Source organism: Cervus canadensis, chromosome 11 (genome assembly GCF_019320065.1).
Source record: "Cervus canadensis isolate Bull #8, Minnesota chromosome 11, ASM1932006v1, whole genome shotgun sequence".
NCBI classification, from domain to species: domain Eukaryota; kingdom Metazoa; phylum Chordata; class Mammalia; order Artiodactyla; family Cervidae; genus Cervus; species Cervus canadensis.
The window spans coordinates 35893281-35915658 of record NC_057396.1 but is presented as its reverse complement, the minus strand read 5'-3'; the positions used below and the strand labels follow the sequence as shown (position 1 = coordinate 35915658).

Below are 22378 nucleotides of genomic sequence, written 5' to 3'. Positions count from 1 at the left end.
TGCCTCTTCCTCATCTTCACAGCACTGCCATAGTACATCCCCGGCATATCTTGCTGTATTACTATCCTCTTCCTGGCTTTTACTGTCTTCCAGTACCCCCCGTCACTAAAGCATCCAAATCGTGATGTGATTTTGCTGTTTCTCCACCGTAAGTGCCCTTGGAAGCTCTCCATTTCCGATCTGGAAAAGGTTAACACCTTTGTGAGCAAATGATCCAAGGCCCCGACAATATGCTGCCAGCCTGCCTTCCCCGCACTTAGCCCCAGAAGCTCCCTTTTCACTTCACCTGCATGGAGCTCTCTGCTGTTTGCTGCACAGGATACCCCTCTGGGTCTTTGTACCTTCTCAGCCTTTACACATTCTGGTCCTTTAGCCAGTGCTCATCCTTCCCGGCCCTCCTCCTACACAGTTCTTCCGGGCAGCCTGCCTCTGCCCAGGGAGATTGTGCTGCTCCTTTCTTGGTGTATGTGATGCCCGTTTGGTGTCATCATTGCTACGAAACACACATGACGCGGGATCATGCCTGATCTGTCTGTCTTTCTCTTTCACTTGATGCTAACTTCTGGACAATAGGCTTTGATTTTTATATTTTCAGTCCCTCCCTACATCCCAACGCACGATAGGCTGCCTGTGCCTCCAGGCCCCAAAGCCCCACTGACATTGGACTTTGCTTTCCAGCAGATCGAAAAAGCTTCTGCACAATCCACAGCACAGGCTATCTGAAAAGCTGGCCGCCCACAAAGATGGGGCTGGACGAAGACAACGAGCCAGACAACGAGGGGTGTAACCTCAGCTGCCTCGTCGCCATCGGACGGCTGCACTCTCACATGCTTCCACAGCCGGCCAACGGGGAGATCAGGGTGAAGTCAATGGAGTATGTCTCCCGGCACGCGATAGACGGGAAGTTTGTTTTTGTAGACCAGAGGTAAGAGTCTGCACGTTACCCTTGGACAGTCTGGCAGCAGATTTTCAACCCTGAGTAAAGCAGAGCAGACTGGCTGCCTTTCATAAGGACAGAGAGGAGGAAGTGATGGGTGGATCTGCTGAAAAATGAGACCTAGTGGGTTATCATCATAAATACAGAGATTTTCTCCGTGTCATTCTTTGGCAGGTAGAGTCAGTGAAGTGGGGTGGCTTGATGTCTGTGGCTAAAAGAGAAATAAGAGGCATAGCATGCTCTCTGAATCTATGGAGTGTTCCATTAATTACTGTGAATTCTGGGATGTGGGACTTGGAAAAGATTATCTAGTCTTGAGCTATCAATACAGTAGTCATTGGCTATAGTAACCCCATGTGGCAATTTAATTTAACCAATTAAAATTAAGTAAAATGTGAAATTAAATTCCCCCAGCTCGCTAACCACATTTCAAGTATTAGTAGTCACATGTGGCTTCCCTGGTGGCTCAGCTATGGAGAATCTGCCTGCCAATGCAGGAGACACGGGTTCAGTCCGTGGGTCAGGAAGATCCCCTGGAGAGGGAAATGGCAGCCCACTCCAGTATTCTTGCCTGGGAAATCCCATGGACAGAGGAGCCTGGTGGGCTGCAGTCCATGGGGTCGCAAAGGATTGGATACAAGTTAGTGACTAAACAGCAGCAGCAGTGGCTAGTGGTACCTGAATGGAACATTTCTGTCTTCACAGAAAGTTCTGCTGGACTAGACCCTGGACAGTCTCATTCTTTATGGGTGATGAACTGAGCCTGAAGACCAGCCCCCTCCAAGATTCGTAACTTGTTGGCAGCAGACCTGGACTAAGAACCCAAATTTCCCCTGCTCTCTGCTGCCTCCTTATAAGTATCCACGGGCTAGTAATTTTTGTGGCTACTGGAAACAGCCACTAAATACTAGAAAAGGAGGCAGTCACTTCTCAAGGTCCCTGTGGGCCCCACAACTGGGGCTTCTGGTCACTCTGATAAAAAGCAGGCAGTAAATTGGAGAAGCTTTGACCTGGAGTTTAGAGTCCTACCACTTTTTTTTAATCTAAAACAGATACTACTTTTAAACCTAAAATTTGATGTCTTGTGCTAACAGCTCCTCTGAAAGTCTTTGCTTTCGCTCTCTGTTTTTGTAACCCCGATTAAAGTCAGCTTCATGAGATAGAACAAAACCCATGTAATAAGCCCTCTGAACTCACCCAGCTTTGACCTTGTTTTCATTGGCTGTAGCAGGAGTCATCCACTGCAGAGATGCTGTTAATTGAATGATTTTTTCTTTTTTTAAAAAAAAAATTTTTTTCCCTTTTAGGGCAACAGCTATTTTGGCATATTTACCACAGGAACTTCTAGGCACGTCGTGTTATGAGTATTTCCACCAAGACGACATAGGACATCTCGCAGAATGTCATAGGCAGGGTAAGCTGCTGGGCTGTACACCAGGTCTTAAGTTTCAAGTGTCCCCCCGCTTCTAGACATGTCCACGGACCCTTGCAGAGCAATCTGCCCCCGTGAGGTGGGAGTCAGCCAGCCCAGGGACCTGCAGGCCAGAACGTCTGGGAGGAGAGGATGCTGCTCCTTCCCCCAGGCCCCATCTACCCCCTTCCAGATAACCCCCCACCCTGACTGCCTAGCAGATCTCTACGCAGGCCGGGGCAATTTCTGAAAGGCATCTCTGGTTCAGAGGGTTTCCCTGGACTATGTAAAGATTTAGTATGGCCCAAGCAGATCTAATTTTCTACAAATCCCTGTACCACCTCCTGCATTTTCCTCTTGGTTAATGGTGCAGTTACATACATGGCCTCCTGAGACAGTAGCCAACATTGACTCCCTCCTTTACTCTTTGCTCCGTCAGAACTGTTCATTCACCTCAGTCATGCATCTCCAAAGAGGCCCCTTTCTGCCAACCCCCTGGTGCGGTCCTGGTACCCACCTGATAATTGTGATGGACTTGCCTCTGACCCGCCAATCCATCCTCCATTGCTGTCCCACTTAGGCTCTGACAGGCTGAGCCTGATAATTCACATCTCTGCTCAGAGCCCCTGCCTAGTCACCTCTGACAGATGCTCAAGACCCTTCACGTCCTGGCGCTGAGCCACCTCCCCAGCTTCACCTCCCTGCCTGATCCCTGTATGCAGAGGCCTTGTCCTCCAGACACACTGACGTCTTACCACCCCCTCCCCCACCCCACGCCCTGCCACTCCTCGGGCAGCACTGGCTTCTTCCCTCCTTCCTTTTGGCAAACTTGTATTCACCCCTGAAGGCTCTGAGCTCCTCTGCGAGGCTGTCCCTCATTCCTCTCCTGAGGGGCGAGTCATATCCTGTCTCCTCTTTTGTCTCTAGTACCTGGGGCATGAAGCATACTTGCTACATATTTGTTACGTGAAAGAATGAGGTTTCCATGGGTGAGATGCTGTCTGAATCCGGATGTCCTCTGGACATCCGGCTTTGTGGTGGGGAGATAACATGGTCCCTGTGGATCGTGCCTTCTTGTGTGGCGTTCACGTCATAGATGAATCCAGTTAAATGTCTAGAATGCACTATTATTTCCTTCATTCATATACTCTGAAGAACAGTGACAGGTTCACAACCAAATTGGAAGGCTCAGAATCAGGCTCTCAGAAACATCCTCTTCTCTGAGGTGCCACCTCCCATGGCTTATTAAAGAGGGGATGGCCTTGGAGCCTGAGCACATTTAGGATTTGGTTAGTTTAATGCATTGTTCTGAGGGAACAATAATGTTCATGGTTTCTTTGTATTATCAGTTTTACAGACAAGAGAAAAAATTACCACTAATTGCTACAAGTTTAAAATCAAAGATGGTTCTTTCATCACACTACGGAGTCGGTGGTTCAGTTTCATGAACCCTTGGACCAAGGAAGTAGAGTACATTGTCTCCACCAACACCGTTGTTTTGTAAGTGTCTTTCCTATTTCAGAAGCTCCCTTGCTTCAAGGAGAAATGCCTTGGGCCCCTTACCTGGGAAAGAGGATACAGGCAACAACCAGTATCCCATCCTTTATTGTCATCTTGCTAATATCCTGTGAAGCCTCAGGACTGGCAGAAGCCAGAAGGTGGCTCACAAAGGACACGCTTCAGTACTCAGAACTCTCAGGCCCCCAGCTGCTGGAAAGGCTCGCGGAGACAGCAGCCTTTCCTTCCCGACAAAGCAGCCAGCCTTTGAGTTCTGCAGGCCTGGCATCCAGTGGTGTCGCTATGGAGGGAAGGGTTGATAACCCTTGAAAGGCTCACCAGCCCATACGGGCCTGGGCGGAGGAGGGGTGGGGATCTGTGCCCCCCAGGCTGGTGGCCTGAGCACTCACCGCTGCCACCTGCTGGGCGAGCAGGGAAGGGAAGGCCCCCACCCTGCCGCCTGCTCCCCTCATCTCCTTCCTGGTGATGTGCAACCCCCCACCCGTAGGTAGAGCTGACTGAGGGGCTGGGGTCGGTGCCTTGCCGGCTGCCTGGAGAGGAGCCTCGTGGCAGCGGCAGTGGCTGCTGCATCACCACCCCCGCTGGACCACACCCTGCGTGTGCTAGGAAGGCCGGAGCCCCGGACACTCTCCGCCGTGTCCTCTGACAGCGAGGAGACCCACTGAGCCACTCAGACACTTGGTTTTCTGGCCTGTCCAGGTCCAGAGTGGACACCGGACACCTTGGCCAAGGTGAAAGGTGCACAGTTCTGGGCGGGCCTGACTCACGTTTCCTTGTTGCTGGGATGTTCACAGAGCCAACGTCCTGGAAGGCGGGGACCCCAGCTTCCCGCAGCTCACAGCGTCCCCCCACAGCATGGACAGCATGCTGCCCTCTGGAGAAGGTAACTATGTGCCACCGGGGCGCTGGGGCTTGCCCGTGAGGAGCTGCTTGTGGCCACCACCCCCCTCCCCCATGTTTGGGCTCCCCGGCCGCCATATTCTGTGGAACAAGGAGGGGGGGCCTCGCGGGAGTGATCACTAAGGACCCTGCCATCTCACTTTCTCTGTTGAGCTTGAAATACTGGGAACTTGGTTTTGCCTTTCCTGAGGCTGCCTGGACCCCGGAAGCTCGTGAAATGGCCAGCGCCTTGCTGTGTGTGCTGTCCTCCACGGTGTTGCCCAGCAGCTGTGATGTGAAGGGCTCTTCGGTCACGGCCACTGGCTCCTGAGGTGGGAGGAGGGTGTCTGTCAGCACCGCGGGGTGAGCCGTGCTGGGCCTCCTCCCCCAACCCGGCCTTGGCCGCCGCTCTGTGCCCCCGACTCCTTCCTGGGCCTGCTGCCGCTTGCATGGCTTCAGTCCTCATCTCTTCGTCGATGAATCCTACATTCGCTCCCTCCAGGCCTGTTCCTCCAGCTGCCTCCTGGAGTCCCAAAGGAGGCACCTATAACTCCGCACGTCCACGTCGTTTTTCCGCATAACAGCAGCCCCCCCACCCCCAACCTGGTTGGTTAAGCCAGAAACCATGACTCCTACCTCTCTCCCATTACATGGAAACACGAAATCCTGCCCCTTCTACCTTTAAACCTCCCCATTGCCACCTTCCCCATCTGTTGGCTGGATTACTGCAGGTAACTCCCCAGCCCTCGTCTCACGCTCCCCACTCTGTGCCCCGTCCCCCACTGCAGTTCGCTGTGCGGTGACCTCAGTGACCTGCGTCTGAGTTGGTCCTCTGGCGCTGCTTATCCCCTGTGGGTACAGCTCAAATCTGTTAGCGTGGCGTCCCAGGCCCTTCCTGGTCCGGCTGGTAGCTGCTTCTCTGTTTCATCGCTCACTTACTCCTCCACCATCACCGCACTGAGTTTCTTGGCGTCATCTCCCATGCTGTGCCCTCCTCGGGGCTCTGGTGTACACCAGCGGCTGTGCCCAGAACGCTTTCCCTTCCTTTCCTCTCTGCCCCTCTGATACGTGCCCCTCTCACGAGACCCAGCTCAGAGTTAGTCTCCTCCAGGAAGTGGCACCTGGCCCCGGACGCCTGGTGCCGCCCTGCCAGACTTAGCACAGTGCGCTCCAGCCCTTGTCTGTCTTACGTGTCTTCCCCCTTAGACTGTGAGCTCCTTGAGGGCAGGTATGCGGACTTAATCTCTGTGCCCCTGGCCTGCAGCACAATGGCGTTCAGTAAATGTATGTGGCATGCATGAGTAATTAGAGGCTATGTATCAGCATGTCTGATCCTGGAAGGAAACGTGAGCTTTTTCCTGTTGGAATGCCCTTTCCTGAAAAGCCATGGCTCTCATGTCCTCCGGGCACAACCCTAAGGTTGAACTTCAAGTGGATCATGGGAAGAACTGGTTTTAATTCAACACGTAATGGCGTCTTCTCCCTCGGTTTTCCCCTTTCCCACTCTCAGATTCCTCTGTTGTAGGTGGCCCGAAGAGGACCCACCCCACTGTTCCAGGGATTCCAGGGGGAACCAGGGCTGGGGCAGGAAAAATAGGTCGCATGATTGCTGAAGAAATCATGGAAATCCACAGGCAAGTAACACCTAGCTGTTCCCTTAAACCAGTGTTCATGCTGTGGCATTTTGCCCCCAGGGGGACGATTTGTTGATGTCTGGAGACATTTCTGGTTGTCACAGCTGAGTGGGAGGTTGCTGCTAAACATCCAGGGGAGAGAGGACAGGGATGCTGCTTGCTAAACATCCTGCAGTACGCTGGACAGCCCTCCCAACCCCTGCCCCCGAGAGAGAATTTTTCAGTCCAAAATGTCAGGAGTGTCGGGATTAAGAAGAAGTGCCTTTAAATAAAGAAGCTGAACCTGAATAGGTCAGCGCTAAAGGGAACTCTGGGAGGCCCAGCTTTCTTATTACTTTGTGTAGGACCCAAGGAGCTTCCCAGCGGATAGATGAGCGCTGACATCACAGGACTGCAGAAGCAGAGCCGTGAACTGCCATGATCCCAGCCTAACACTTCCGGTCAAAAAGCTGCCTAGGATTAGTAATAGAGGCCAAGCTAATCAGCTCCTAATAGAAACTTGCGTGGGTGGGCCTTCTTTTCCATATGAAAGAGGAGAAGCTCAAGTAGTTTACCTGAGTCCTGGGCCTCTGTTCAGGAGAGTCACTCAACTTCTTGGACTCTGTTGACTTAAACCATAAAAGGAAGGCAATTATCTGTCTCCCCCAGATTGCTCTAGGACTGTGAGAGAACTCAGGAAAGTTCCTAGAACTGACATGTGGTGTCATGTAGCGACAGAAACTGACAAGTGGTGAGTGCTCAAAAATTGTTAATTAAACCTAAGTCTTTAAGAGCAGTCATTGAGTGGGAAGCAGTAATTATAAGTCCATTTGAATTTAGAGAATGGAGAGGGTAGAAACCAGGTCCTTGGGAATGCAAACTTAATGGGACATAATCAAAGGATCCCTGCTGCCACTGGATTGATTCTCTGAGGAGAACTGGAAGCTGGCCTTGTTTTCTAATTGGCCGCAGAGGGGCTCTTATCCCAGTGGGTAACACAGTTCTGTTCCAGCCCTTCAGGAAGGACGGATGTGGCTGCTTCAGTCTGTTTCAGGAAGGAGATGTGGGTGGGGCGGTGTGCAGTGATAATGTGCTGATCAGCCACTGTGTGCATACCCAGTGCTTTGCTTGAAACCATCCAAGAATAGTATAAAACAGCCCTTGAATCTTTGCGAAGCCTATTTTCTTCATGATAAAAGCAAAAACGAAGATTCCTTGGGCAGAAGCAAACAAGGGAGGAAGGGTTTGAACTTGGCTTTAGCTGCGTTTTGTGATGAAGGTGTACATTCCTTCTAAAAAAGACAGCCATGTGCTCGAGTGGGCATGTGAATGGCATATTCAGGATTAAAACAAAAAAGCAGGCCACGTGCCTGGGCAGCTTCTTTGTAGGAAAGAACCACAGAGCTGTGATGGGAGAGTCCTAAGAATTCTAAGAAATGATGCTGAGAAGTTGAGACTGGAAGAAAATGTTAAGACCCCGTGCATTGTAGAGTGCTGAGCAATGTGTGTTAATAAGCCTCAAAGTTGGATTGGAATAGGAAGAGATGAAGGTGAGCATGCCTAATGACTCAAAATGAGGCCCACTCTAGAGTGATAATTGTGTTGAAAAGAGAAATCAGTAATTTAAGGACTAGATATTGAAGATGAAATAAGTAATGATGAAAAGGCAATTCCAAGATAGGGAAACTGGGGCAATAGTGGTTCCACAGATGTAGGTAGGGAAAAGTAGGAGACATTCAATAATTTTTTCTATAAGCAATTAGTAGTCATCTGTGTGAGTGAAGAATACCTGGTGTATAGTTGTATCCTGCCTTTGAGGAGCTTATGGTCCGGGGCGGGGGTGGGGGGAGATCTTGTTTACTCAGAAATTACAGAACTAGGCAGTACAGCCAAAGAGCCAAGTCTCCTGGGCAGTGGAGGGGTCCCAGGGTCACCCAGAAGCTGCATTCATTCATCCATGTAGGTGCTAAGAGCCTGGTAGTCACAGCTGCCACTCAAGTCTCCCTTATCCTCTAGCTGTGGTGCCCCGTCATGCTTTCCCTTCCTGAGGTTCTTCAGCTTGACAAGAGTTTATGTGGATTTATATTCTAAGTCTTTGCCTCTCTAAACCTACTATGCTGAGAAATAAGCTAGCTGAGAAGGGCTTGAACCCGTTTTTCATCACCTGTTTCCTTAGACGATGACGACTATGCCTGCAAGACTAGTTTCTAGGCGTGGCTGAGCTGCCCCAGCACCCTCCTTCTGAGATTCACTAGCTAAGCAGTGTTTGTGGGCTAGAGGATAAATCATTTGCTGTGGAGTCTAGTTCATCTATCAGAGATACAGGTTGGACTTCGAAAGTTCTACCAATCCACTCTGAGATCTGGCTGTGAGGAAATGGGCCACCTACTTGAAATTCACAAACCTGAAATCTAAACCTTAATCCAAGGGCTTTGTCAGTGATAAGCTTGCCTCCAGGATTTTCTAGATCCGGTGCCAATGGGATAAATCCAGCCTATCACCTATACATAAAGTTTTATCGGAACACAGCTACACCCATTCATTTGCATATGGTCTTGGCTTTTTTTTTTTCCAGCTATAGTGGCAGAGTTCAGTAGTTGTGACAGAGGCCATATAGCCTACAGAGCCTGAAATAATTACTCTCCTACCCTTTACTGAAGGCTTGCCAATCCCTATTCTAGATCTTCTCACCTCCATCCCTCTTCAAAACACACACACTCCACTGAAAAAAAGGAAAGGCAATGTAACTAACTCCTCTTTTCTCTGACAGGATAAGAGGGTCATCGCCTTCCAGCTGTGGCTCCAGCCCATTGAACATCACAAGTACACCTCCCCCTGATGCCTCTTCTCCAGGAGGCAAGAAGGTAGGGCTGATGACTCTTAGACTAAGGCCCTTCTTCATGTAGAGAGCTCTTGCCCAAGTTCTGAAATACTGGAAGTGGGAGTATGTAATTGTGGTTGCTGAAACAAGTAGGACCCTTTTTTCCTCCTTGAAGTAACTGCATCTGTGTTAGGTGAGGCCCAAAGCACCCCAGTGGACTAGGGAGGCTTGCTGACATCCTTAGAGGGTTTATCCCGTGTGAGCAGAGGCAGGCGGAAAGAGACTGTAAGGATTGGAGAGCTGTTAGTCCATTGCATGGAAGGAAGAATTCAAGAGCTCCCATGAAGGAAGGATTCCCCGGTCTGTAAAACTACCTATTCTCTGCCAGGAATCTTCAAGGGAGAAAGTATCATTAGTGTCGAGCGCAGGCCCTGGAGAGAGTGGTACCGGCGGTGCTTTGGAAGGCAAGTCATGCCGGTGCAGCTGCGGAATGCTTAGGGATCTGCCTGGTTTTCTCTGATGGGACAGCGTTAAGTACAAGTAGTTGATCTGTTGCCAGCCCTAATGAAGAACTGACCAGAAGACTACACTATGGTCTCAGAAGCCAATAATCTGTTTTCATTTTTGGAGCTGAGAATTTGTAAGCCTAGGCCAATGTTAATTGTAAATCATAAATCTATTTATAATGTCTGATGTTAACATAGGTTAGGATGACCCAGATGGCCAGCATCTTGAGACATAAAGTCTTCTTTCCCCTATCTCCCAAAACATAGACACAGAGAAAGAATTTACCCAGATTGGACTCCTAAGGCACACACTGTATCAAAAGCAGGGCATGGGTTTTCAAAACTTGGCTTCTTAGAGGCTCAGGTTACCAGGAGCTGTGGTGCTGCCAGGTAGGGGCTGGGGAGGGGGCCAGCTGATGAGAAAGATAAGGTCAGGACTCCTGCTTCTACCAGGGTAGCTTTATTTCTGTTTTATGATGTGTGTCTTCCATAAAAATTTTTATTTGGAAAAAGGTTTGAAAGCCATTAATGGGGAAGAGCACATTTGGAAGAGAGACCTGGGTTTGAAGCCTGCCTTTGCCATGCACTGGTGTGTGGCCTTGTATAATTTTTTAAGCCCTTGATTTCTCTATAATGAGGCTAATAATAGGCTAGGGCAGCCAGCATCTTTGCACATGAAGTCCTGTTATGAGAGAATGTATGTGGAAGTGCCTGGTTGGTAATGACTTGAGCATAGCATCCGTAGATGAAGTCTGGCCTGGGCACAGCCCTCCCCACTGCTCACAGGCTGAGCTCTCAGCCGTGTTTTGTTATACTGCTAGGTCCTTCTTCCATACTGGATCCGCCGTCTTAGTGTGGTATCCTTTTCTCTGGGTCTCAATCCAACTTGTAGGCACTTGACTTTCTGGTATTACCAAGAATCCCACTATTCTATTTTGGAAGGTCATCACTTCAGTGCTTAAATATTATTCAGACAACTTTCATATACAGTCTCTCATTTTATTCTCACAGCCTCATAGGTGGCAAAATCCAGGCTACCAAATGGTATATGACTAGCCCAGAATTTAATAAGTATGGCCCCAAACTAAATTCAGGTCTCTTGACTTCTGATTCTTTTCACACCAACAACTGCCAGAGATCTGAATGTATATTGTACATCACAGAGCCCAAGTATTTTTGAGGCATTTATGGAAAATGTTTCCTTCTTTGGGCTTATAAAAGTGGATCTGAGAAGAAATTCTGAATGTATTCTGAGTCAGCAGCAGCAGAACTTATAAGACGGGCATCTAAACAAGACAGAGTTTAAAAAGATAGCATTAAGTAGTATACCAAAGTCACGAGAGTAAAGGTGGCCCCGGGGTCCCAACACTTCCCAGTCACTTTCAAACTTGGCAGGTCCAAAAATGAGTCATTTAGCCTGCCAGTTGTTTTAATTACTGTCAAGCTAAAAGTGGGAAGGTTAGGGAGCTTCAGATTCCAGGCGATTCTGGACATCCAGAGGCACCAAGGCAGGGTTGGATAAAGCCAAAGTTCCCTGAACATCATCTGTGGTCTTCTGGTGGGGGTAATGGAGAGGGGAATCTTTTCAGGGGTGTGTGTGGTCAAAAGTATTTTCATAGCAATGCTAAAAGTTTTTTGTGATTGTGCTGTTATGTGAACTGACAGTGCAAAAGCAATGTTGTATAAAACTGCTGGTGCTTTTGCAAAAAAAATCAAGTCTGTAAGCACCAAACTGTACTGACAGTCACTGTATTTCACCACCATATACTCGCAATAAAAAAACAATAAATTTAAGCCAGTTTCATTTAAGAATGTCCTTAATAAAGCAGTAAAATAATTTTATAAAATCCTTGAGTAAATCTTTTTAATAGTTACAGAATGAGACATGTGCTTAAAGCACTTATGCTGCACACAAAGTATGATGGTTGTCTCAAGAAAAAGCACTTGTGTGACGGTTTAAGTTTTAAACTGAACCAATCACTTTTTTCACAGGACACCATTTTTACTATTGCAAACTACGGTTTTTCAGACTTGGGTATTTAGTATATATTTTCTTGAAAATGAGTGAACCTGCAACTTCAAGGAAAAACAACTGACAAGTGATAACATTTTAGCTTTCAAGCAAAAGTTAGAATTTGGGGGAAAACTTGTATCTGCTACATTGAGCTCGACTGCTTGCCAAAACTTAAGATATTTCTGATCATAGATAATATTAACAGTGGTGATGTTTTAATGTTATATAATGAAGTGTGTCAACATTTGGAAGATCTGCATAACTCAGTAAACCAGTATTTTCCAAATGACCAATATATTTCAGAATCGTGCGAAGGTAAAAAAGATCCATCCCAAATACCAATATATACCAATGGATTTTTACAGAGTACCAAAATTTCATTGATATGGTTTCAGATTCCACATTGTGCCTTATCTTTAAGAAACCTCCACCTGCTGAGTTCTGATGTAATATCAAAGAAGAATACCATGGTCATTTGAAAAGGCCATTGAAGTACCTCCCTTTTCCAACTGCCTGTTAATGAGAGGTCAGATTTTCTTCAGATATGTACTTCAGACAGCCTATCTAAACAGATTGAATGGAGAAGCAAGTGAGAATCTTAATTAAATTCTGTTAAGCTAGACATTCAACTTGCAAAATAAATAAATATATATATATATATATATAAAATGATACTTCCAACTTTTATTTTGGAAAATATTTTCATTAAAATGCTATTCATGTTCATGTGTAATGAGTTTAATATAATTTTTAGTGGTTTTAACTTCAGATATAGTAATACTGTTAAGTATAGCCTATATAAACAAAAGTTCTTTGGAGTCCCTAATCGTTTTTAGAGTGTAAAGTTTTTCAGCACTTTTTCAGAAAGTTGAACTGTGGAGATAAAGTTGTAATGCCATCTATTGGCAAGGCCTGGAATCACTGCCTCTCCTGAAATCTAGATGCTACCAAACTGTTTCCTCACCCACATCCAGATACTTCTCAGAGGTGCTTTTCTGTGAGAATCGGACATGGGAGGGTGAAGGGGGTAGACAGTTGAGGAAAGACAAGAGTTCTTCTACTGAGGAGTGGTAATAATATTCAGTATTTCTCAGTAGCCTCTCTCAGAGCTTAAACTACTGGTTACTAATGTAGGCCCCTGTGGGACAACTAATGATGATGAACTTCTAGTGTTTTGTTGTTCATTTGTGACTCCTCAAAGCTGTGTCTCTTCCCAGTATAACAACCCTTCCTTACTGATTGTTCAGCAGTATCTGTTGCTGTAAGGAATCTTACTCCCTTACAGGGGAGGGCCCTGCCCACCTGAGTTCATTGAGATTTAGTCCTTGGCCTTAGAGGACCATGTGAACAGCATGATCCAAGGTAATGAGTGCTCTAAGGATTTTATTCGGCCTTTAAATTGCTTGTGTGGGCTGAATCCAGTAAAGAGGATACTGGTTTGGGGGAGAGATTTTCTCCTCACTGTGACCATTCCTAATAGTCTCTGGTATGAAATCATCCAGTAAGAAACCAAAACCACCTGAAGCTTTTTCTCCTCACCTTCCTCTTTTCAACACAATTCATTTTCTTGGTGACACTGCATAAAATACCAATTGAAACTGTTGATGACACGAAAACTTCACTTTTGTTTGTAGATTTTAAATGGAGGGACTCCAGACATTCCTTCCAGTGGCCTACTACCAGGGCAGGCTCAGGAGAATCCAGGTTATCCATATTCTGATAGTTCTTCTATTCTTGGTAAGTAGCATTATTATCTCTATTGCAGTGAGCTTGCCAAAAACATCTGGCATGATATCAGTTTTAAGAACTGAACATACAAATCAGTTCTAGGTAAACTTGTTAAGAACAAAGTAAAGGTTTAAAATTTATTTAAATCTTTACTATAAAGTTAAGTTTAATGGTTGGGTTCTGGTGGGGGTCCAGGTGTGTCTCTGGAATTCAAGAGGGGTTTCCAGTAGCCTGGACACAGGCTTTCTCCCATTATGTGTAGGATTATGTGTGGAACATAATCTCTTCAGACGGAGAGCTCATGGAGGTTCAGACAGAACCTAAAAGGGTGATCAAAAAGCATTTCAGAGGGTATTGAAAGTCACCAAGCAATGAAGAGTTTGCTTCTCCCACACTACCAATCTTTTTCTCTACTTCTCTTTCTAGATCTTTTCCCCTTAATCTCTGAAAGTCACTCAGTCATGTCCGACTCTTTGCGACCCCGTGGACTATATAGTCCATGGAATTCTCTAGGCCAGATACTGGAGTGGGTAGCCCTCCCTTCTCCAGGGGATCCTCCCAACCCAGGGATCGAACTCAGGTCTCCTGCATTGCAAGCGGATTCTTTACCAGCTGAGTCACAAGGGAAGCCCAGGAATACTGGAGTGGGTAGCCTCTCCCTTCTGCAGTGGATCTTCCTAACCCAGGAATCGAACCGGGGTCTCCTGCATGGTTTTCCTTCTATAATTCCCTCCTTATAACTGGTTATCTCAGAATATTAAAATGAGGTCAACTCATACTTTTAATCTTTATTGAATTTTAAGTCGTTCCTTCTTAAACAGTTGGGTCTTCCATTTGAAAAACACGAATATTAAAAAAAAAAAAAAAAGGCAAAGCAGCCTTCTTGCCCTACTGTTAAGTTTAACTTTCTTATTAAAAGTGTACTTAGGAACTGCTTACTAAAGTTAACCATGCTTTGGTATCACTTACCAGTCTTTATCTCCTCCCACAGGTGAAAACCCTCACATAGGCATAGACATGATAGACAACGATCAAGGCTCAAGTAGTCCCAGTAATGATGAAGCAGCAATGGCTGTCATAATGAGCCTCTTGGAAGCAGATGCTGGGCTTGGTGGCCCTGTTGACTTTAGCGACTTGCCATGGCCGCTGTAAACACTATATGTTGCTTTGGCGACAGCTACAGTATCAAAGTGCATTACTGATGGAGTTATACAGTCTGTGAAGCTTACTGGATAAGGAGAGAACAGCTTTTATGTACTGTCTTCATAAAAGCCATCTCAGAGCCATTGATACAAGTCAATCTTAACTATGTGTAACTTCAGACAAAGTGGAACTAAAGCCTGCTCCAGTGTTTCCTCATCATTGATTATTGGGCTAGCTGTGGATAGCTTGCGTTAATTGTATATTTTGGATTCTGTTTGTGTTGAATTTTTTAATCATTGTGCACAGAAGCATCATTGGTAGCTTTTATATGCAAATGGTCATTTCAGATGTATGGTGTTTTTACACTACAAAGAAGTTCCCCATGTGGATATTTCTTATACTAATTGTATCATAAAACCGTTTATTCTTCCTTGTAAGAATCCTTTACTATAAATATGGGTTAAAGTATAATGTATTAGTTAAATATTTTTAATAAATGTTTCCCTTGTTCTATAAATATTGTTCACATTTCAAATAATTAAGGAAAAAATGCTATAGGGCTAGATCATTGATTTTCCATGATGGGTGTTTTACGGATGATCCACACCAAAAACATTTACAGTGCCCTTCTGGTCTTCATAAAAATTCTAGGACATACATAATTTTCCTTTGTCACTTGTTTAGCTGTACTGTAATTTTAGTTTCTGTGAGAACAAAGATATTACTGCTTAAACACAAACGTCAAGACCTCTGAAATTACAAACTCAAGATTAGACAGAACAAACTGGCTTCTCTAATACAACTCCTCTCTACTACCAGTTGTTTGGCTTCAAACATTAAGTGACCCCAGACTGAAAAAGCATCTAAATACTTCTGGATTTTTCTTGAACTGAGTCACAGAATATTAAAAAACAAAACAAAAACGTATGCATGAACAATTTGCTAGGTAGAACAGCACAGTATAATGAAGAAAGCACTGAACTAGTATCAGAATTTGGCTCTGAAACTTAAGGTTACTACAGAACCTAGTAAAAGTATTTTATCTTCGTATCAGGTTGCACTAGAAAATATTCCCTTTTCAGCTCTAATGATGTTTTGGATTTATAGTGTATTTTATAGTTATTGGAGAATATAAGTGCCTCATCACACATGTCAAACTGGAGTTCCTTGAGCTACTTCCTGGTTTCTAATTATACTGACACCAATAAGACAGGAAATCTGCAAAATATGAGACTGAAAATCTGGTCAAGATGCTTATAAAGATCAGAAACATTAAAACAATGGAATTTTATTTTGATGAAAAACAAGTTTACAATCATTTAGTAAATGAAGAGCAAACACTTCATTTGCCTATCCCATAACTTTCAAAAAAAAAAAATCATTAGTAAATAAATATCTGTGAACAGATTAAGGGTAAGGCAGACCGGATAATAACCCACCTCTGATGTTCACACTCTCTGCATGTGACTCACTTGAAAAGGATGAAAACGGCACTGAGATAACTGATAAGATATGGTTGAATCTCATCCTCATCATTCAAATAAGCCCAGTGATACTCATTTTTTGCTCATCATGGGCAGCAAACTATACACATTTTACTGAAGGAATACTTTGATAGAAGCACTTATTTAAATTATATTGTGCATCACAACTATAAAAATGGCTTGAACAGTTCCACTTAACCACCATTTATAAAGTGCAACTATATAATATTCTACAATTTATCTGGGGTGTGATGAATATCTAGACAAAGTACCCCAGCTGCCAATTTCCACCACTTCTGGAAAGATCTAGATGTGTGAAAAAGGACTATCCCCCATACAAAGAACCAATTTCACAAACCTACTAGTAAACAAATACATTTATATAACTGGAACCTCAAGATGCTAGAGTTGTACTCATTTAAAAAACCATTCAGCTACCTTTGGTCTTTAAAAAAAAGCCTACACTGCAATATCCTAAACATCGTTCTGTGCATCTCACAATGAAGAGAGTGGCCTCGCAGTGCAGGATGAGGAGAGTGCAGCGTCACTGTGAAGAGTAGCATGCTATGGTTTCAAGGAACATCACTGTCACAGCATCGGATTCTGTGCGTCGGGATCGAGGTCATTGTTGCCAGAAGGGGCGTGGATGGGTAGAATATCCAGCTCATCCACTTGTGGAGTCGGATGCATGACTACCAGCTGGTCCTGGGGAATGTCTGCGGCAGCGGCAGCAAGATTGGTGATAGATTTACTCTTCACACACTGAAAGTCTACATGCCGGCTCTTTCCTTCTTCCTTCTCCCAAGACATTCGAATAAAGGGTCTTTGGACATAGTTGTAAATCACTTCAGGGCGGCCCCCAGGCCTTTTCTTTACTTTTTCTTTGTAGGTAGGATAACCTAAAGGAGAGAAAGGTTTTAAAAACAGGATGTACATGCACACAGGTATACACACATGCACACGCACGCACGCGCACACACACACACACACAGGTCCCCACATTCCTCATTCAGTTTAACCTAAAGAGGGTTACTATAGTTCTTGAACAAACAGATTAAAACAAAGAAGGAAACCAATATTCTCTTTGATCATTAGTTCAAACAGCAAGAAATTGAAATCCTACTGATATAATTCACAAAACCTCCCACCAACCACCAGAAAAACTTTCAGAAAGCATGGTGGGGCTGGGTCCCTAATACAACGGGAGGTAACCTAGTGCATCATGGGCTCTGGTTGTGCACCCTTGATATCCCTGATCCCTTCCCTTCACACAATTATTTGGCCTCAGGGCCTGCAATTTACTGCCATATGTTTTCTACTTTCTTTAAACCTAAATCTCATCCTTACATCATTTTGGGATTTTTCTTTCCTTTTTACTGTTCAAGTGGCAAGAAGCTGCAGTGATTTCCAGCTTCACCGATTGCAGGTATTTCTGTGTCTAGGTCAGCAAAGCCAATATTTTAATCTCTATATCATTTAAATGTTACTACTCTGAACAATCAAGTTCATTCAGACTGGCAATTCCAAAGTAGCATAGACAAAAAAAAAAGTTGCCTGCCATTTCAGTAAATAGAAATGTTGTGGCCATCAAGTCATCAGCCCCTGCAGCCCACCCCCGACCCAAGGGTGCCCCTGAGGGGAATTCAGGGTGGAAAAATAGCCCTAGATTGTTAAGATGTGTATCAAAGGAATAATTTCAACAAGCCCAGACTCCTGCATTTCCCCAAAGGTAGAGAGGCACTAAAATCAATACTTGAGCTGTCTGCCTTTTGTGATTAGCAGTAACCTTTCGATCATTTTTTTCTCTTCTCCCAGCAAAAACTCCTACATATCCCAGCTCCTCCCCTACCTCCTTGGAACAGCTTCTCAGAGCTGTCTGAGAGGCTATATCCAAGGCTACAACTGACAGTAAGGCCACTAAATAAAACATAATTCTCAACTTCCAGGTTGTGCAACTTTTTTTTTTTTTCAGTAGACACAGCTTTCCCTGGTAATTATACATCTTTCCTCTCTTAGATGGTAGTCACTGGAGACTAACAACTGGTAACAACCATCCCAGTCTTGGGAATATTTCAGTCATTTACCAGTTCGGCAGTTTCTCTAAAGATATACTTTCCTTAGATGCTATCACAAGTTCCTTCTCTTTCCTACTAGCATGAATTGCTAGTTTAGACCAAGTACTCGCAAACATGTTCTGTAAAGGGCCAGACAGTAAATACTTCAGGCGTGTGGGCCATATGGTCTTTATCACACCTATTCAACTATGCCATAATAAAATGAAATCAGCCACAGACAACACATAAAATTAATGAGTATGTCTATGTTACAAGAAAACTTGATTTATAAAAAACAGGTAGTAAGCTGGATTTGGCCTATGGGCCACAGTTAAAATCAGAAAAAAAAAAAACAGGCCTCACATAGTAAGGGTTCAATTAAGGATTCCTGCATAGGAGTTTGTTATGCAGGCATCACTGGCAGCTAGTATATTTAGCCATGTGTGCAGTGTGTGTGTGTGTGCGTGCATGTGCGTGTGTGTGGGGGGAGGGGGGAGTTGAGGTGAGGGAGGCACAGGGGCAAGCAGGACTAAACACCTTCTAAAGACCTTGTATAGAATGTCTTCTTCTTCGTTTCATACTTCCAATTACCATCTGAAGGGCAGCTCTAGAGGTCAGAAAGGTTTCCTTTTCTCTATTCCCTTGTCCCTGATTGCTCCAGGACTACTAGAAAGTCTTTAAATTCCCATCTCATTGTATTCCAATCTCTTCTCCGCAATGAATCACCACTCTTAACACAAGTATAATCATATTACATCCTTGCTTTAGAACTACCAATGGTTTCCTCATGCTTAAAGGGGAAGGTCCATACTCCTTAGCACAGTGTATCAGGCTTTTTTAAACATAGTTCCAACCCACTTGTTATCAGTTCAAATAACTGTTAGGGGCCTGCTAAAGTAATTCCCCTTCCAGTTACAGTCTCTTTAGCTTTGAAACCAAGCAGCTAAAACTCACTGTTTACAAAATAACAGAAGAGGACATATACTGGTGAAGCTAATGTGCCCTCTTTTTAAACCCCAAGATTCCTCCCCTCCCCTTCCTGCAAAGACCTCATTTCTGGTCATTCTTCCCTGTATATCTCAGGACATCATCTCCATCATCTCCAACAGCTCATCTGATCACTGATCTGAACACCGTCATCTTTGCTGTCACCATCACAAACACAGAAACTATGTGCTCAGTTCAGTTCAGTCACTCAGTCGTGTCCGACTCTTTGCAACCCCATGAATCGCAGCACGCCAGGCCTCCCTGTCCATCACCAACTCCCGGAGTTTACTCAGACTCATGCCCATCGAGTCGGTGATGCCATCCAGCCATCTCATCCTCTGTTGCCCCCTTCTCCTCCTGCCCCCAATCCCTCCCAGCATCAGGGTCTTTTCCAATGAGTCAACTCTTCGCATGAGGTGGCCAAAGTATTGGAGTTTCAGCTTCAGCATCAGTCCTTCCAATGCGATACCCCTCGTCCAAGGTAAGGAGCAGCGGCTGCGCTTTGCTGGAGCAGCCGTGAAGAGATACCCCACGTCCGAGGTAAGAGAAACCCAAGTAAGACGGTAGGTGTTGCGAGAGGACATGAGGGCAGACACACTAAAACCATAATCACAGAAAACTAGCCAAACTGATCACAGGACCACAGTCGTGTCTAACTCAATGAAACTATGCCACGCCATGTGGGGCCACCCAAGACAGTCGGGTCATGGTGGAGAGGTCTGACAGAATGTGGCCCACTGGAGAAGGGAATGGCAAACCACTTCAGTATTCTTGCCTTGAGAACCCCATGAACTATGTCCTAGGCCCTATTTAAAGTGTTCTTCATGGATTAACTCATTCTACACTCACAGTAACCCTATAAAGTACTTATTAATACTCTCATTTTAGATGAGAAAACAAAGGCAAAAGGAAGTAAAGTGCCTTGTCCAAGGTCATACAGCTATTAAATCATAGGCTTTGAACATAAGCAATCCGGCTACAGAACCTTTACTCATTACCCTAGGCTATGATATGCCAAGGAAGAGTAAGGGCACTTTAAAATAAAAGAAGGATCTGAGGTAGCATCTGTATAAATTCATTTAAATCACAAAGTATATGCAAACCTTTTAGATTGCTTTTTAAGTAAGATGAAGTACATGGACAGTCAATTCAATTTGAAAATAAGCTCACTATTATCATACCTTAAGACACTAGTAAGCTATAGTAATTGTGATCAAAGCCCAACAACTAAAATCTAAAACTTTTTGAAAATTCATGTAAAGAGTGGTGCTGGTGGTGTAGTTGCTCAGTCGTGTCCGACTCTTGCGACCCATGGACTGTAACCTGCAGGGCTCCTCTGACCATAGGATTTTCCAGGTAAAATCTTGGAAAATTAGTGGCTAAACCACCACCACCAGTTTTTACATGAATTTTCAAAAAAGTACTAGATTTTAGTTCTGTTGGGCTATGATCACAATTACTATTAGGCAAAGAGTCCTGTCAATCTTACGGGAGTATACACACGTGTGCCAAACACACTACATGGGCTTAGTAAAAAATGCATTAAGTAGGGTGATGGCAGAAAAGACAAATTCATATCTCTATATTGCTAGAGAATCTTATAGAATAAATACTCATTTTTAAGGGCCTTCTATTTTTCGTCTTAGATAAAGAAAGCTGACTTTTGTTATTTATGTGTTTACCGTATGAGCATTCAGTAATCATTTGAAATTTTCTCGAAGTATTCAAAATATAATCTCAATGGGATCCAGCTTTTAAACCTTGCTAGTTCCAAAAGATAATTAATAAAAAAAAAAAAGCTTACCTTCTATTCCCAGTCTAATCTTCTTAAGACCCCTCTCCTTCAAAACTGATTTGGCCACATCTCTGTTTTCAATGTACTTGAAAAATCTATATAATTTTGTGCTATAAATAACTGGAAACAAAGAGACAAAAATATTTTCTTATTAAAATCAAAGTACTTAAGAGATGACTGACTTAAGCTTATTTATCTTGATCATCAAAGGGGTCTGACAACCCTAAAAGCCCAAATAATGGATGCAGTGATGCCAAAGGATGACTAGCCAACATGACAGGACAATTCAGTACAGTTAATATAGAAGCAAATGTCTACATAAGATGAAACAAGAAAAGCTTTAATAACCAATCAGATAACCCAATCCATAGGAAGACTCTCCTTCTGAAAGATATATCATACACAGACTTACTAGAATGGGGTCTGCCCCAATTTCTTCAAATAAAGAGAATAAAAAAAAAAGGTATCAGTATCACATCATTATCAAGCAGGCAAAGTAAAAGACTTTGCCAGGATGCCTACAAGGCCTCATCTGGAGGGGAAAAAACTGCCTTGTCAGAAAGTACAAAATGGATACATCTTACATTTCATGGATTGAGCAACTATTAATAATTCCCCCAAAAGGCAAAGACCCTCCCCACAAACTGTTTTCCATTCAGGCGAACAGCCCCATTTAATACTGATGTTAAAAATGGCAGATTCGAGCATGTTCTGCCTAGGTTAGTCTGTTTAGAGCAAACTGGTTTTGCAAAGGACAGACACTCCACTGACAACATGTTGAGTCTTCCAAATGTGCTGGGCACTTCAGGGAGTTAGACTGATGGACCTTCCTCGCCTTCTCTCTCTCAGGTGGAGTTATCTCCCTTAAAAGGTGAACTGCAAAGGTTTTTTCAAAAAAAGAAAAACACACTCACAAACCAAACATGCTGGTTTAAGAGCCAATAAAGGGAAAAAACGTATACAGAAGCTACTCATGGGGTAAAAGTTGTGATTATTACTACATCCTTAAGATTACTGTTATTTTAAGATAAAGATTTTTTGACATTTCAGAATGGGTGGTGTATGTCACTCTTAGCAAAATCAGCCTGAAGAGATAGGCTATCTCTTGTCTCCTCAAATGTTATCTTCTTTAGGTTGGAACATTTTGGCACAAAATGAAACATATTTAGACAAATTAAGTAAAAATGTTTCTAGTCCTTTTAAACTTCAAAGTTCAAGAAAAGAAACAAACAAACAAACAAACAAAAAACCAAACAAACCAAAAAATACTGAAATGAAAAGCTCAATAACTAAAAAGGAAAAGCCAGGTCTAATATTATTCCTCTATCACTATAAAGTCCTTTCTGTGCTCTATGGTTGGCCCTCCTCTCTTGAAGTCAAACTTTCTGAAACTAAAGCTCAACATTTTATTCCACATATTATAGAAAACCATGGTCAGCAAAAAGCCTAGGAATGAGGAAACAGCAACATTTTATTACTGCAACTGTC

The 22378-nt window shown here is 44.2% G+C and overlaps 2 protein-coding genes across 13 annotated transcripts in view; one reads left to right on the top strand and one right to left on the bottom strand.

Annotated features, from left to right (window-relative positions):
- ARNTL (aryl hydrocarbon receptor nuclear translocator like) overlaps positions 1–15401 on the top strand; it is a 108769-nt gene extending 93368 nt beyond the window's left edge. For 4 of the 8 annotated variants that reach the window (XM_043480986.1, XM_043480984.1, XM_043480985.1 and 1 more), the window contains 8 exons: positions 679–925; positions 2245–2351; positions 3698–3848; positions 4661–4749; positions 6256–6379; positions 9129–9222; positions 13334–13436; positions 14419–15400. In XM_043480986.1, the coding sequence (XP_043336921.1) occupies positions 679–925; positions 2245–2351; positions 3698–3848; positions 4661–4749; positions 6256–6379; positions 9129–9222; positions 13334–13436; positions 14419–14579 (1076 nt within the window). In that variant the 3' untranslated portion in view covers positions 14580–15400. Of the gene's footprint in view, positions 1–678; positions 926–2244; positions 2352–3697; positions 3849–4660; positions 4750–6255; positions 6380–9128; positions 9223–13333; positions 13437–14418 lie in introns of all 8 variants that reach the window. The other 4 variants (XM_043480989.1, XM_043480991.1, XM_043480992.1 and 1 more) reach the window with 4 other exon arrangements.
- A 437-nt stretch (positions 15402–15838) lies between these two features.
- Positions 15839–22378, bottom strand: part of BTBD10 (BTB domain containing 10) — a 70156-nt gene continuing 63616 nt past the window's right edge. For all 5 annotated transcript variants that reach the window (XM_043480995.1, XM_043480994.1, XM_043480996.1 and 2 more), the window contains 2 exons: positions 20900–21010; positions 15839–16953 (listed from right to left, as the gene is read on the bottom strand). In XM_043480995.1, the coding sequence (XP_043336930.1) occupies positions 16643–16953; positions 20900–21010 (422 nt within the window). In that variant the 3' untranslated portion in view covers positions 15839–16642. The remainder of the gene's footprint in view (positions 16954–20899; positions 21011–22378) is intronic.